Below are 14,839 nucleotides of genomic sequence, written 5' to 3'. Positions count from 1 at the left end.
GGCGGGCCGGGCTCCTGAGGGCGGTCGGTTGGGGTGAGGCCCGCGGGTGCTCACGAGGCTTCGCCTTCCCTCAGGCGCGGGGCCGTGACCATGCTGGGAGGGGACGAGTTCATCAGCTCCCCGCCCAGGAAGACGGTGCGGTTCGGGGGGACTCTGACGGATATCTTGCTGAAGTACGAAAAGGTGACTGCGGCTCCGCTCCGCCGGCCGTCGCGGCTCTCCTGGGGTGGCTCCTCTTCTTCCAGGCTGCGTGTGCTGCCGGTGCCAGTTTCCTGGGGTGTGATTTCAGTGTGAAGGCTCGTTCTGCCTTACACGAGACCGTGTCTGAAGGCTTGGGAAAAAAACCTGAAGGCGGCTGGGTGCTGTGGGCTTGTGCCAGGCGGTATTGCTGTGCGAGTGAAAAAATTTCCCCTGTGAGTCAACCCGAGTGACGTCCTGTGAAGCCTGCTTGCGCCAAAGGGTGCAGAGCGATCACAGCTACGTGGAGAGCAGCTAAAAATCACCCAGTGGCTTCAGTTGTCTTTCAGGGATGCGGTTCTGTTACTGCTGCTTCAGCCTTCCTTGAGCTTTCTCACTTAGTTGCATTCTTCATATTACTGTTAAACAATATTAGGTGGTTCAGATAAGTTCATGATTTTTTGCTGGAAAAAATATGAGTGTTATTTACTTATTTTTCTTTCCCCACTAGGGAGACACCACAGATTTTGAGTTGTTAAAGCATCAGCTGTCAGATCCAGACATAAAGGTAAGAGTCTTGGTAGTAAAGGGTCTGGTGATTTGAAGTTCAGCTGTCTGAGTGTAATCATCAGACAAGTCATTCTGGTGCTTACCCAAATCCTTTGCTTTAAACATTTAGCTGCATTTAACAGCTTTTTGCTTTATGGAAACTATTGGAATTAAAACTCTAAATGAAAAAAAAGCAATTGTCTGTTTATACACCTATATATCTTATATGCAGAAACTTGATAAATGGTATCTCATGCTTACAGATTCTTTGCTCTAGAGTAAGAAACTTTTTGCTTTGTGATGGGGTCTGTCTTTCTTCCAGATAAACGTCAGTGACCGTGAAAGATGATCAGATTACTTGTGTAGATCAAACCACGGTTTCTGACTTTCACAGCCTTTTAAGTTGCATGAATTTTTACCTTCTCCTGTTCTCACTAAAAACTTGTTTAATTAAGCAGTAAGATACATATGCATTGAGTAGTTATACCCAGAAGTATTGTTTCACAGCTCTTCTGTATAGCTGTGAGTACCTACCACATTTGCTGTGTTTCTCTTTCCTTTTTTTTTTCTTTTTTTTCTTTTTTCCCTTTTAATTAAACCACAAAGGTGTGAGAAAGATGCTGTAGGAAGCGTAATGCTGTATTGAGTTCTCTTTAAAGAGGACATTTTGTAAAATACTTTGGTTTTGGCAGGCCTTTTGGAGTGTACAGGCAAAATCATTGTAAAATTTTCTGTGTAGGTTTGCTACTGTTGCAGTATCTTTCTTATTTCAAGACTTGAATGTCCCCTCTGCTTAAACTAGAGCAAAAAGAAAAGAAAATTAAGATTGAATGCCATTTCTTTTAAATATATTCTGTGTGGGTGAGATTTGTATGCCTTGCTCTGTCAGTAACTTAAGCCTTCCAGGCAGGCTGTTGGTTTAGGTGTTGATATGCATTTGTTCTTGCATTCAAGAACTTTCATTGGTGAGGACACAAACTTAAAGAAATTCCTTGCATGTTAATGTGAAAATAATTTCTATTTACAATCTTAATGTTTGACTTTTTATTTTAAGGATTTTGTTATTTTCTAGTAATAGGTAATACTGTTTATTGGAATAGTTACCTATTTTTTCTGCTTATTTTCAGGATGCCCAGATCATTAATTGGCTGCATGAATTTCGAGCTTCTGTTGCATATTTGACCAAAGAACTTGAACAACTGGTCAACATTTTGCTGGTAAATACCTGTTTGTTATATGGGAAGATTAAGAGTTTAGTTCTCAAAACATCTTTCTTTGACATCTTGGTCTTTGCCTGCTTTCAGAAGCTGCCATGGTTGAGAAGAAGCCGAGAGGTAGTGGAAGAATATCTGGGTTTTCTTGGCAATCTAGTGTCAGCACAAACTGTCCATCTTAGGCCATGCCTCCGGATGATTGTATCGCAGTTTGTGCCCCGTAAGTTACTTTTCTCTTAGTTCTCTTCATTTGCTTATCAAAACATATAAATATATATATGTTATATAAATATATGTATAAATATAATGCGTGACACAATTAATTATTGGGTTGGTTTTTTTCCCAAGTTACTTTCTTAACTTGAATGATTGAATTGTGATACAGATGGTTTTCTGTACCTAGATTTTAGAAGGCATATTCTAGTGGCTAATACAGACCCCATTTATGAAGATGCCTTGGAAAGGGATGAACTGTGTAGTTTTGTTATTACTAAAAACCAAAAGCTGCTGTGAGGATTATGTCAGATGGTCTCAAGAACCTCCTGGTTTTGTGAATGAAACAGTGTTTTTGATGAGCTTCTGCTTATTTTAGAAAGTCTTGTGGATAATTTTGATGCTGTAGTCCTGATGAGACTGTTTTCCAGTGTGTTTGATTTGGCATTGAAACTGTTACCAGTAAGATTTGTACTATTTTGGTATAATAATCTCACTTTTTGCTAGCTCGAATAACCATCAGAGAAGATGATGTGGATATTTCAGATTCTGATGATGATGATGAAAGTGAGTATAAAGGAAGCATGGCTTATACATGCTGCTGTAATACCTTTACTAAAGAAGTACACAATGCACGTTGGTCCTTTTTTACAAAATTAATTCAGCTGAGTTAATGTAAAACATTAAGAAACAGTACATCCTTAAATTCCCAAGTCAAAGATTTTCTTGTACTTGAATCAGTGGTGTACTGACCCACTCTTGTTACTTTCAAAATATTCCTATTGGTGCAGTATTTGCAGGAATAAGACTGAATGCATAGGAACACATTCCTAGTCCTAGATTGTTTCAAAGCCAAAGAAAAGTTAGTTGTTTGTTTTCCATTTTATTTACCTCAATAAAACTACGTAGTTTAGGGGATTCTTTTTTTGTTGTCTGCCTGTGGTAAGCTCAAATACAATTGATATTTATAACAAAAATGCCACACAATTAGTGTGTTTATTGATAAGGCAAACAGATAGGTAAATGTCTTTCAATAATTTCATGTTTTCTTATCTTGAATGCTGGAATAAATTTCAGTTCTGCTTGTGATGACCCAGCTACTCTTCTGCTGTTCACTTGTGACACTGGATAAAAAAAAGCCTGTTACAAAAGCCTAATTATCTGTTTGTTTGACTCTTGTGACAATGAGGCATAATCTTTAGATAGACTTTATCTACAGACTTGAATTTAACATATCTTCTAAATATCTGTGTATTGTGGGATAAATTTTGGATTTGAAGTTTAGTGTTCAATATGAGAGCATATAACAACAATACCTGGCCTTGGGGCTGGCAGCGCATTCAGAGTTTATTGATTGTGATGCCATGAATTTTGTTTGGAATTGTTTTTCATGCTCATTTTGGAATAAGGCAGTTCAACTTTAAAACAAAACAAAAAACCCCCAACATTTTGGCAAATGCAATTTCCTTGGGAATCTTTAAAATGTTTAGTTGATATGAACTGTTTTTGCTGGTTCCTGATTTAGTTTTCTGTAACCAAATGTATAATAGTACTTTTTTCTTTCTCTAGACCTTTCTGAAAACTTTAATACATGCCATAGAGCATTGCAAACTGTTGCAAGATATGTTCCTTCGTAAGTACATATCCCTTGGTTTTGTATGCCGTTTCCTTGCAGATTTAAAGCTTGTGAACTGATGAATTGTGTTTTGTTTTTTTTCTCTTAATTGGAAGTATAATACTTAGTTTCATTGCATGATTTTTCCTCATATTCACTAATTGTTGGAATGCTGTATCCAATCATTATGAAATTTCCATAGGCATCAGCAGCTGAAAATCCTGTTAATGGAAATAGGGAAAGTCGTGTTTATAGCAACGTATTTGGAGTGGCTTCTAACAAGTCCACAGTGAAAGTTTGCTGCTTATTATCTGTTCTGTGATCCTTGCAAAAACAGATTTTATACAGTTAATTACTTAGCTTAAAATAAAGTTACTGTGAAATAAGCTTATTCCAGTCTGTCTTTAGAGTGCTGGAGTTTCAATATTTGCTCTCGTAATAACCTATAACTTTTGGTTCGTTTGTTTTTGTTTGGTTGTGTGTTTTTGTTTTTTGTTTTTTTTTTTAAATTGTAGGACACCACAATTTCTCATGCCGATACTTGTGGAAAACTTTCCTTTCATTAATAAATCAGAAAGGACTCTGGTAAGAGCTGTGAATATTTTTGAGTCTTTGTTCACTTGTTTTTTAATGTATAAATATACTCTACGGTATGACAACTGATTTGGTGGCTTTGAATGCAGATTTTTGAGTGTACTGTTTAAGATTCTTGTTATTTTATTTATGTATTTATATGGGTGTGTCTGTTTAGTATAAGGTTGTCCAAGCATACTTAAGTTCCTTGTGCATAAGCATTATGCTAGTCTTTAATGACATAACTGCATATCTTTTCCACAGGGTTGCTTTCTTAATCAATGCACAAGATGGACCTCTTTGACGATGAATCTCAGGGTTGTATAGTAAGGAGACGGTAGGATACCTGTCTCGTTTGTTGTCAAAACTGGGAAGTATTTATCAGAAGAACAGGGGATTTGATAAGCAGACAGAAAGCGATGGACATTATAGGTGAAATCCAAGTTGCTCGTAGTGTAGGGTGTTAAGTTGTTTTAGTACATCTTTGGTATGGTGCTCGTGTGGTGAAAAACAAGCTGGAAACTTTTGACAGGTTACAGCTCTTGTGTGATCTTTGTATTTACTTGTTCCAACTTGATATGTTGGCACTTTATTTTACAGAAAGGCAGAGTCCTGCTCCAGCCAAGTTTAATTGGAGCTGTGTTTCGAACTTATCAAGCACTGAAGAACCCCCGAAGTTCTTTGTATACCTTGCTAGTTTTTTGATGTGTTGTGTTTTTTTTTTTTTTTTTTAAATCCAAATAACTTTGGGTCCCTATCTGTAAAATGAGGGGGATAATAGCTCTTACATGGTGTTAGGAGAAGAATTTTTATTTATTTATTTATTTATTTAGCAGCTCAGTGAGGAGCAAGTCGTGAAGAAATTCATAACTGTGTTTTCAGGGCAAGTTTCTAATGAAGTGTAATAAAAATATGGTCCATGCATTGTTTTTAAATACTTCCAACTTATATGTTCTCATTAAACTAGCTCTATCCATTTTATGTACTGAGCAAGCCAGATGGCCTGTGGAAAAATCATATGTGCTCATGTAATTAAAGGTTGTGTTATAATGCATATTCACAAAGAGACTATGGTGTACTTAAATGTGGCACTTCACCTAATTTTATGTGTTGACTTGGCAGTTTTGCTATATGAAAGTTGCAGCGTTGTCTTTTGTACATATGTGTGTATACATGGGTGGGCACACTTGTCTGTTTCATTTATAATCAGAATGACACTGAGGAGACTCACCTGTGGAATTTAGAATTGTCAGTATGTTGTAATAACCTGAAATAAAGATGTATTTAGTTTCACTTTAAACAGTTCTACTGGACCTAGTTATAGATGTAGTGAGGAATATGCTTGTTGGTTTAATTTTCCTAGAAAAAGTTTAGACATAAACTCCTATGGAAATGAATAACTTTTCTTACAGAATATTTATACTCATTCTGTCTAGAGATAGTTGGAAAAACTGGCCTGGAAATAGTAGATTAAGAAGTTAATGATAACACAGCTTAACAATTGAAAGTTGATGTTTGGCTTATACATTAACTTATTCCAGATTGAATATACTCTGTTTAAATCTATTTCTGGCTCTTTAGGTAACGAATTAAGAAACTTGTTTTCTAAAAATCCTTGGCAGAAATGAGACTATCTGTTAATATTGTTATCACTATCAATTAATTTTGTGTTATAGGAATGTTATGTTCATAACCTGCTACGAGTTACGGTGTACCTTCCAACTCTGAGGCTTCAAATTCTGGAGCTTATTATTGAAAAGCTGTTGAAGTTGGATGTAAGTTTGTTCTGTATCATCTTTTAAGGAAGCTTGGTGTTAAATACACAGAGTAAGAAATTAAATATGCTTCAGTGTTAAGCTCAACAAAAAATATGTTGCAGTAGTGCTCATGATCATGAGTATAAAACCAACCAAATTTTCACTCCATTCCCAATCTTAAGATGTTCCCACACCTGAGGGTAACTGTGTGTTGTTTATTGCATGGAATCTCGATGCCAGAATCAGTATAACTGTTTCATGGTGATCAGTGCTGATGTGTAGAGAATGTGCTTCGCTTTGTGTGGTTGATCTGTTTTATCATCCCTTTGAAGTAAAAAGGTTTACAGTCTTAAAAAAGACAGGATAGTAAATGATCAAGGCTTTTTATTTTGGAGAACCTCAGCATGTAACAGTCTGGGGAAAGCTTATATTCTGGAGGTAAAGTTTCAGGCAGTTTGGAGTGTGTGTTTGTGTATTACATACATATCATTCCCTTTTAAAATGTTTATTTAGTCAAGGACAAAATCTAGTCTAGAAATCACTTGTGTTGTCATTTCTTATATAAATAATAAAAAAGGTTTCATGTAATTGTCACGGTCTTGTAAAACTTAATTTCTGGTTTGCTACTGTAGGTTAGCACTCCACAGCAAGATATTGAAGACGCTGAAGAAACTGCTAATAACTCTGATAATGAGGAAAAATCTAGAGAGGAGGGACTTTTTGACATGGTTGGTTATCTTGTTCTACTAAAAGTTTTTTTAGTAAAATTTTCACCTTTGAGGTGTCTCTGAACTAAGACAGTGTAGGAATACATTATTGGTTGGTTGTTAACTGCACTGCTCTTGAAACCTGAACAAATGATTAGCTGACAAATGATTAATGGGTTCTCCGGGTGTTGACTTTATTCATGTAAATACTCAGCGTACATGCAGTGAATCAATTTCATTATGTAAAAACACAAGCAGGTATACATAAAGCTAATAAAAGAATTCATGGTAGTTGGCTTAGTTTACAAAAATTTGCTCACACTAAGCTGTGTAATTAGATACTGCTTTTTCAAAAAAAAGACAAAACTTCAGCATATCACTGAAAGAGATGTTTGGTTTCACTTTTTCTGTAATTGCTGTCTTTATGATGTTGTGTGTATAAAAGCTGCATGACTGCCATTTTATCTACCAGGAGGAAGATGAAGAAAGAAAAGGAAACAAAGTTGTCTCTTCCAGTAGTGAGAGAATGGCCCATCCACTTGCAGAGCGCCTTGATATTTTGATGACCATCCTGTTTTCCTATATTAAAGATGTTTGCCACGTGGATGGTAAGAACACTTGAACTATAACCAAACTTGTGTTTTGTTAACAAGTAAGAAAAACATATGAGGAGTTCTTGCTCTCTGCTGCTGCAAGATAGAGCCTTCACCCTTTAGCGGCAGAATTCTGCCATCAGCAGGCCGTAGGCCACATTCCTGCCTCTGCCCAGTGTTACTGGCAGAGGATGCAAAGGTATATGTATGACTTTAAAGGTCTAGTCTTTAGTTGGAGACATTTTGATTATATAAATATGACACTGTATCCAAACTATGGCATTACAGGGTGTAAGGGTAAATAGAGTTTTATTTTTTCATTGTGCTACAAAACTTAGGGGATTAGAAATACTTTCTGATCAGCCACAGTGTTTTATCATTTGCTCTATTGTATTGCTTTGAGTATTAGAATTACGGATCCTTTCAACATCACAAGGACTGGAAGTAGATTAAAGCAACCAGCCATGTCACTCAATTGGAATTGCTACAGCAAGGCTTTGTGTTATAGGAGAAAAACCTGAAAGAAATGTCTTACACTGGAAGGGTTTGAATTTCTTAAATTTATTTAAGAAACAGAATATTATAAATATTTAAAACAGAATATTTAGAAACCATTTTGCTGTATCTTCTTCACGCAAGTCAGGTCATTTATTTCTTACTGTTTTCTTCTGGCTCTTCTGAATTAACACATTATTGCAAAGTTTGCATGTCTGCCAGTTTTATAGATGTGTGCACACGCGCACACAGATATTGTCCATATACACCGATGTAAAAAGCAGTAGAACTGAAGTCCTGGAAGGTCTTACTTTTTAGATGTCAGATATTTTTTAGATGTCAGATAAGCCTAGAAGTCAGCTTGACAGTATTTCTTTACATATTGCTTACTGCTTTGGAAAGATATAAATGCCACTTTTGCAGATGAGGGCAGGAAAAAAAAATGAAACGGCTTATTTTTTTCTGTTTTCTTTTTCTGTTGTGTAGGCAAGCTTGATATCAACAACACAAAGGATTTGTATCGGGATCTGGTTTCTGTTTTTGACAAGCTCATTTTACCAACCCATGCTTCATGTCATGTACAGTATTTCATGTTTTACATCTGTAGCTTTAAATTGGTGAGTAGAAGCTGTTTTTAAATGCAGTGTCTTCTGTCATTTCTGCATCCTTGTTTTGGCTTTTTTTACAAAAAATAATTGTTTTCTGCTGTAATTCTAGTCTGAAGATAGTACATCAGGATTCATTAGTATCTTTGCTTTCTTTTCCTTCTCTGTTACTCCTTTCTTCAAGTTTTTCTTTAGGCGGTTGCTCTTCCCATGTTGTTCGTAAACTGCAAACAGATGGAATCTAAGCTAGTGTGAAGGAACTTGGTTAACAGACCTCTTTTAAAAGAATCAGTTGGACTCTTGAACCTGAGACACAGTGCTCCAGCAAGTTTCTTCAGCATCCCAGAACTATCTTAAAGATACTGTCTGTGTTAGCTCTTCAATTTGAAATTTGTGTCTGCTATTTTCCCATCTCAAGCAAACTATTGTTCTTTCTCTTACCATATAAAAATAAGAACATGTGTACTTTTTGCATAAGAGTAGCTAAATACCCAGTTAAGCTAATGGCCTATCTCTGACAGTGGTGAATAGTGGATGTGTTGGAAAGAATATCAGAATGGGGCAAGCATGTTACGATGCTTTGCTAGAATACCCTTTCAGCTTCCAGCAGGAGTCCAGTAACTTCCTGAGCCAAAGTGAAGTGCTTTCATGGTAACAGCCCATGATGGACAAATTCAAGGAGAAAATACCTCATGATATTATGCTTTTTGTACTGATAGTTTTGGCATCATGAACTTCTGTGGCAAAAAGTTCCACAATACAGGCATTTAAGGTGACTCAGTTTTGTTTCTCTAAATTCGGCTTTCTGCTATTTTTATTGGAAGTCCCTGACCTCTTCTGCTACAAGAGACAGTGAACAGTCACTTCATGTTTACCTTCTTACTGCTCTTGTTTTTAAACACTTCTCGTGTATCTATTCCTGACTTTTTCCTAGACTTCTGCCTCCATGTACTTTTTACAACTAAGTATAGAAAAAGACACAGAAAAGAGTGCTTTTCCATCATGTGTAGGAATAGTTATTTACTACAGTTATAGGTAGAATTTTTTTTATGGTTTGGTTATGGAAATTGTGGGAATTGAGTATTAAGAATCTATTACTTAAACAGTGTTGTCGGCATAACAACTCATGATTTTTATGTATCTTGTTTCCAGGGGTTGGCTGAGGCATTTTTAGACCATCTTTGGAAAAAACTGCATGATCCAAACAATCCTTCAGTGATCAGGCAGACTGCTGGGAGTTATATTGGCAGCTTCTTGGCAAGAGCTAAATTCATTCCAGTTGTGTAAGTTGTTTTGATATATGAGCAGAACCAAATGATTTATGATGATTGCTGAGGTTAAGTACAGAATTCACAGAATGCACACACAGTGTTGGTCTTCTATTCCCACTGCTTTGCCAGTAAGCCTATATCAGTAGTCTTGGTTGTCCTTTCTACAATACTGTTTCAGTATTGTCTTGGAGTTTCCAGGAAAGTTTTGCATTTACAGGGTGCAAACTAATGATTGCTGGGATTTATGACTTGCTGTTTAAGGCTTCACTTGCCAAGAAATGCTGAGCACGGGTATGTTATGGTGACTTCAGGTGGAGTCATAGATGCCTGGTATATCTGATGTTCAGAAGCAGATATTTTTAATGCCCTATGTTAGGCATTTTATGTAGACTCTGAGACAGGGAAGTCAAGTGTTCAAGTATTTTGATACAGACGGATTAAAATACTTTGGCAGATGGGTGAAAATGTCTTCTTTTGTATGTACACATTCTGTATGTTTATGCCTTTCAGGGTGGGCTCAGTGACTTTAACGTTGAACTTAATTTGATACTGGAATTACTTATTGGACATTGGAGGCATCTCTCTCTGTACTGCGTGTAGTCCAGGATTCTAATTGTTTACTGTGTGTTTCACACACAACATGTGCTCATGGATTCATCTCTTCTAGCATCTTGTGCTTTCACTGATTCGGGTTTTCGGTGCTGATACATTGATTCATTTGATGCTGAGATGAAGGAGAAAGCTCATAACAGAATCTCCTTTTAACAATGAGATTTTCTTACTGATGTTTTTGTAACAACTGAGATCCTTGAATACTTGTTTAATATCTTTTCTACACCATTTCAGGTGCTATTTTTACACTTGGTTTTTTTCCTTCATTATAGTACAGTAAAAGCATGCCTGGATCTTCTGGTTAACTGGATGCATAAATACATTGATAATCAGGATACAGGGGCTAATGCTTACTGTGATGTAGCTCTCCACGGGCCATTTTATTCTACATGTCAGGCGGTGTTCTATACGCTTATTTTCCGTCATAAGCAGCTTTTGGATGGCAACTTAAGGAAAGGTGAGTATACTAGGTTTGAACTGTATTGAGATTCATTTGCGAGTTTTACTGTTGGTGTGTTTTGTAATGGTCAATTCAGTCAAGTATCTGGTGGCAAGTTTATGTTGTTGTGCTCTAAATAAAATGAGGTGGCTTGTACATCTGTTGGGCTACCAAGCTAAATAATCTTGTTTTTCGCCACTGTTGAAAGCAATGCAGATAACTCCTCAACGTTGATTTCTGGCCCCCACTTACTGAGCATGTTTGAATTCCAGCTGTATAAAACTAGTGTGGGCTTCAATTAATAATCTTTCTTGATGACTGTGTGCCTCCCTCTATCAGTTCCTGTAATAGGTGTGTAAGTGTAGTGTCTGTATTAGAAGGATCCCTCGGCTGTGGCTACCATTATTTAGAGTAGATTTTCTGCTGAACAAGCTGTGGGCTAGATCTCTACTGTAAGAGAGCATCCTAGGACGTGCTTCTGTGGTGTTGTGCAGAGTGCAGGCTGGTCAGACTGGAAATTCTTAGAAACTAAGTTAAGCTTATATAATATATAACCTATATTTGGCAATTGTTCTTATTTTGAAGGTCTGTCATATCTGCAGAGTTTAAATTTTGAGCGCATTGTCATGTGTCAGCTAAACCCTCTGAAGATTTGTATACCCTCGGTTGTGAACTTGTTTGCTGCCATTACCAGGTACCTACTCATTTATTTCAATTTCAGCTTGATGAGTGTGTGTGTGTATCTAAAAACAGCACAGTATTTAGAACATGGGTTTTGTTAGGCACAGTATTGAGTATTATCCAAGAGAACGCATATAGCATTGCCCACATTCTAGGTGGGATAAGTTTATTTCTGGTTCAGTTTCAGTGAAATCCTACAGTACTATGAAACTGATTGCTTTGTGTTGGAGCCAATATGATTCTACTTGGAGTGAAGTTCATAGGAGTGCAGAGGAAGATAATAGACTCCTTACCTTGTGACTGTCTTGAAAACTCCTAATATCGGTTGGAAGATGGAAGTGGTGTTTGTTAAAAAATAACTTTGTATTTTAATACCACCTGAAATTTTTGCTTTCTGTGTGCTAGAAATGCTTATCTTTTCTTTATTTCCTTTTTAAAGGAAGTACCAGTTGGTGTTCTGCTACACAATTATTGAGAGGAACAATAGGCAGTTCATACCAGTTGTTCGGAGTGGCACTGGGGGTGACCTTGTGCAGACATGCACTAACCCACTTGACAGTTTCTTCCCCTTTGACCCCTACGTGCTCAAAAGGTATAGTTTAAAAATAATCAACTTGTTTCTGCCTTGTAGAAAATAACGAATCAAAAACTGTAAGAAACCATCAGTGTTTCTACAGTTCACTTTCTTCACTGATATTTAGTACTTTTCATGTTGCATATTTTAACCAGAGATTGTCAAAGGTTTGAATTGAAATTTACCCCCACTGTGACATATAGCAATGAAGAAGGAACAGGACCCAGTTTCTTGGAAGGTCTACTTAATATGTTTGGTGACTTTTCTTTTGGCTTTCCTTGTTTTAAGCTGTCTCTAAAATATCGTAATGTTAGCCTAATACATATTTTGTTGAAGGTGTGACGGTTTTGAGCTGTCATTTTTTGTTGCTTTGTTTTGGTTTGGGGTTTTTTTTGCACCTTGAGTGTATTGCTTCTTGATTGGAGACTTCAGCTTAATTAAAATACCTTGCTTTTTTAATGAATAGTGGATTATTTGCAGCTTTTCAAAATGTCTAGCACTATGATGCTTTAATCACTTTTTATTTTTAATGTTAGAAGGCAACATTCTGGCTTTTTTTGTCTCTTAAAAAAAAATTCTGTCTTTACGGAAGGGAGACCTTTCTTATAAGTAGAAATTATTAAAAGCAGCCATATAATAGTATCTTCTAAAAGTTGGGAAGAAAATTATGCTTATTAGCGAGCATAGTGTAGCTGTTAAAAATACCCAGCTAGGAATTAGGAGACCTGACTATCAGAACTCCTCAAGCAAACAATTGTAATTTATACCTATCAGCAAAATGGAGTTATTTCTTCATGGGATTGATTGGGGGTTATATAGGGATTAATTGAACAGTTTGTGAAACCCTACAGAGGGCTATCAAAATGCCAAGCATTTTATATTGTATTATTAAAATGAAATACATATGACTTCTACTGAATACCTTAACTTCTACTGTGTTTTAATTCCTCTTTCAGATCAAAGAAGACTATTGATCCTTTTTATCAGTTTTGGGAAGAGCTGAGTGCTGAAGATCTTGAGAACCTGAAGAAACCCATTAAAAGGGTAATCTTTTCTGATCAAATGCAGTTGAGCTTTTGCCAAATCTCTATCAGCTGTTTCTATTGTAGGATTAATTTTTTTAGTAGATATGAGTACACTAAACGTTTATGGAAGACTGATTGAAATTAGGAGGCTTTAGGGATTGATCCATCCTTGCTTTGAGAACACTTTTCCCCTTTTTCTGGAGAGGAGGTAGTTTGGCAGCACAGGACCACTGTGAATGCTTATGAACGCTCATGAACGCTCTCAGAATATAGACATGCTGATGTCTCTGGGAAACCCACTTTGCAGATATCATTTAGTTCCCGTATTTCATAATGAGGGTACATCTAGTTCTTACCATTCCAACTAGTCATGACAATTGTAGTACAACCCAAGTCCTGAATTACGTACTTCTAAAGCTCCTATGTAGTCTGTTTACCTTCTTGCAGAATGTCTATCCTATGTCAGATTTTTGTTTGAGTTCTTCAAACATTGTGTTTTTCTTTCCTTCCTGTGATAACATGTAAAAATACTTTATGGTCGTGTAGCTTTGTTAGCTGGTAACTTTGTAAACTTTCCTATAGCATTTTGATTAGCAGATTTGATTATTGCAACATTTCAGAATTTAGAAATACCCTTTTTGGTCTCAGCATTCATTACTTCTGCCAAATCTTAATAGAGACCTGGAGTATCTTTCTGCTCTCGCTGATCCTTTTAAATTTATGCAGGGTACTTCTGAAGATGAAGATGATGACTTTTTGAAAGGAGAAACCCCTCAAAATGATGGTGTGGTTGGAATTGCACCAAATTCTTACGAGTCAAATACCCGGAGCCCAGTGAGCAGCATTGGCTCCCCTCCAGACTGTTATGTGCCATACCCTCAATGACGTGGAGAATCAGAAGTGAAAAGGTTGAAAATTGTGTGCAATTTTTTGCTCTGTAAAGAGACTTCAGCTCAACTTTCCAAACTGGCAAATGTTTAAGTAACTACATTTAAGAAAAATTACTGTTTCTTAATCATCAGATTTCTACAGATATGTTATGATAAAGTCATATGTTGCTAGAAAAGCCTAGAGAATAAATAGGGTGATATTTTACAAATTTCACATTGAAATGGTTTTTATGACTTACAAGGATTTTTTTTGTATAGTTTTTCCTGACTCTTAAAAACTTTTATTTACTAATGTTTCTCTACAAGGTTTTATATATCAGGGGTGAAATTCTGGTCTTTCTTCCTACTGATTTGTGTGGGGACCAGAATTCCACTGTCAGTATTCAAACTGTACTCTGGTGACTGGTTTTGAGTTGGTTTCAAAGTAATGGTATGATCCTATGGTAGGGAAGCCATGAATCAAGTCTGACAGTGATTCTTTTGCACACATCTCTTAAGCTTTTCCTGTCTGTAGAACAGTATTTGGTAAAGCCACGTGATAGTGGAAAGTGTATTCGGATGATAAGCATTATCGCTCCTTAAATATGTAGCTGACACACAACTTTCCCAGCTGTGAAAGTTCAGACTTGTAAAAGTGACGATTGTTGGAAGTGTTGAAAATGACGGAGTAGCTGAATGTATGATTTGTAGATAGTTTTCTTTGGGGTGCTTGTGAAGCACTCTGAGACAGGTATTTATTTTCAGGATTTGAAGTTTATATGTGAATGCTGAAAATACAAAAAAATTCTTCCCTCATAGAAAGGAAGTAATGGTGTCACTGGTGTCCTTGTGTTGTCCATGTGTCAGTGT

General features: G+C 36.5%; 1 protein-coding gene across 2 annotated transcripts; it reads left to right on the top strand.

The window, feature by feature from the left end:
* Window positions 1–40: 40 nt before the first annotated feature.
* RRN3 (RRN3 RNA polymerase I transcription factor homolog (S. cerevisiae)) lies at window positions 41–14,199 on the top strand. 2 transcript variants are annotated; one of them, XM_009574222.1, is made up of 17 exons: window positions 41–183; window positions 689–745; window positions 1,854–1,943; window positions 2,031–2,160; window positions 2,661–2,720; window positions 3,723–3,786; window positions 4,284–4,353; window positions 6,018–6,116; window positions 6,731–6,826; window positions 7,278–7,413; window positions 8,380–8,510; window positions 9,651–9,781; window positions 10,654–10,838; window positions 11,406–11,514; window positions 11,941–12,093; window positions 13,032–13,119; window positions 13,827–14,199. In XM_009574222.1, the coding sequence occupies exons 1-17, from the start codon at window positions 91–93 to the stop codon at window positions 13,983–13,985; spliced, it is 1,851 nt and encodes a 616-aa protein (XP_009572517.1). In that variant the 5' UTR covers window positions 41–90; the 3' UTR covers window positions 13,986–14,199. The 2 variants fall into 2 exon arrangements, with proteins under 2 accessions (XP_009572517.1, XP_009572518.1); XM_009574223.1 differs by lacking the exon at window positions 11,941–12,093.
* The last annotated feature ends 640 nt before the right edge of the window (window positions 14,200–14,839 follow it).

Source organism: Fulmarus glacialis, unplaced genomic scaffold (genome assembly GCF_000690835.1).
Source record: "Fulmarus glacialis isolate BGI_N327 unplaced genomic scaffold, ASM69083v1 scaffold9653, whole genome shotgun sequence".
NCBI classification, from domain to species: Eukaryota; Metazoa; Chordata; class Aves; order Procellariiformes; family Procellariidae; genus Fulmarus; species Fulmarus glacialis.
The sequence above is the reverse complement of the archived record's forward strand: the minus strand, read 5'-3'. Positions and strand labels throughout refer to the sequence as shown.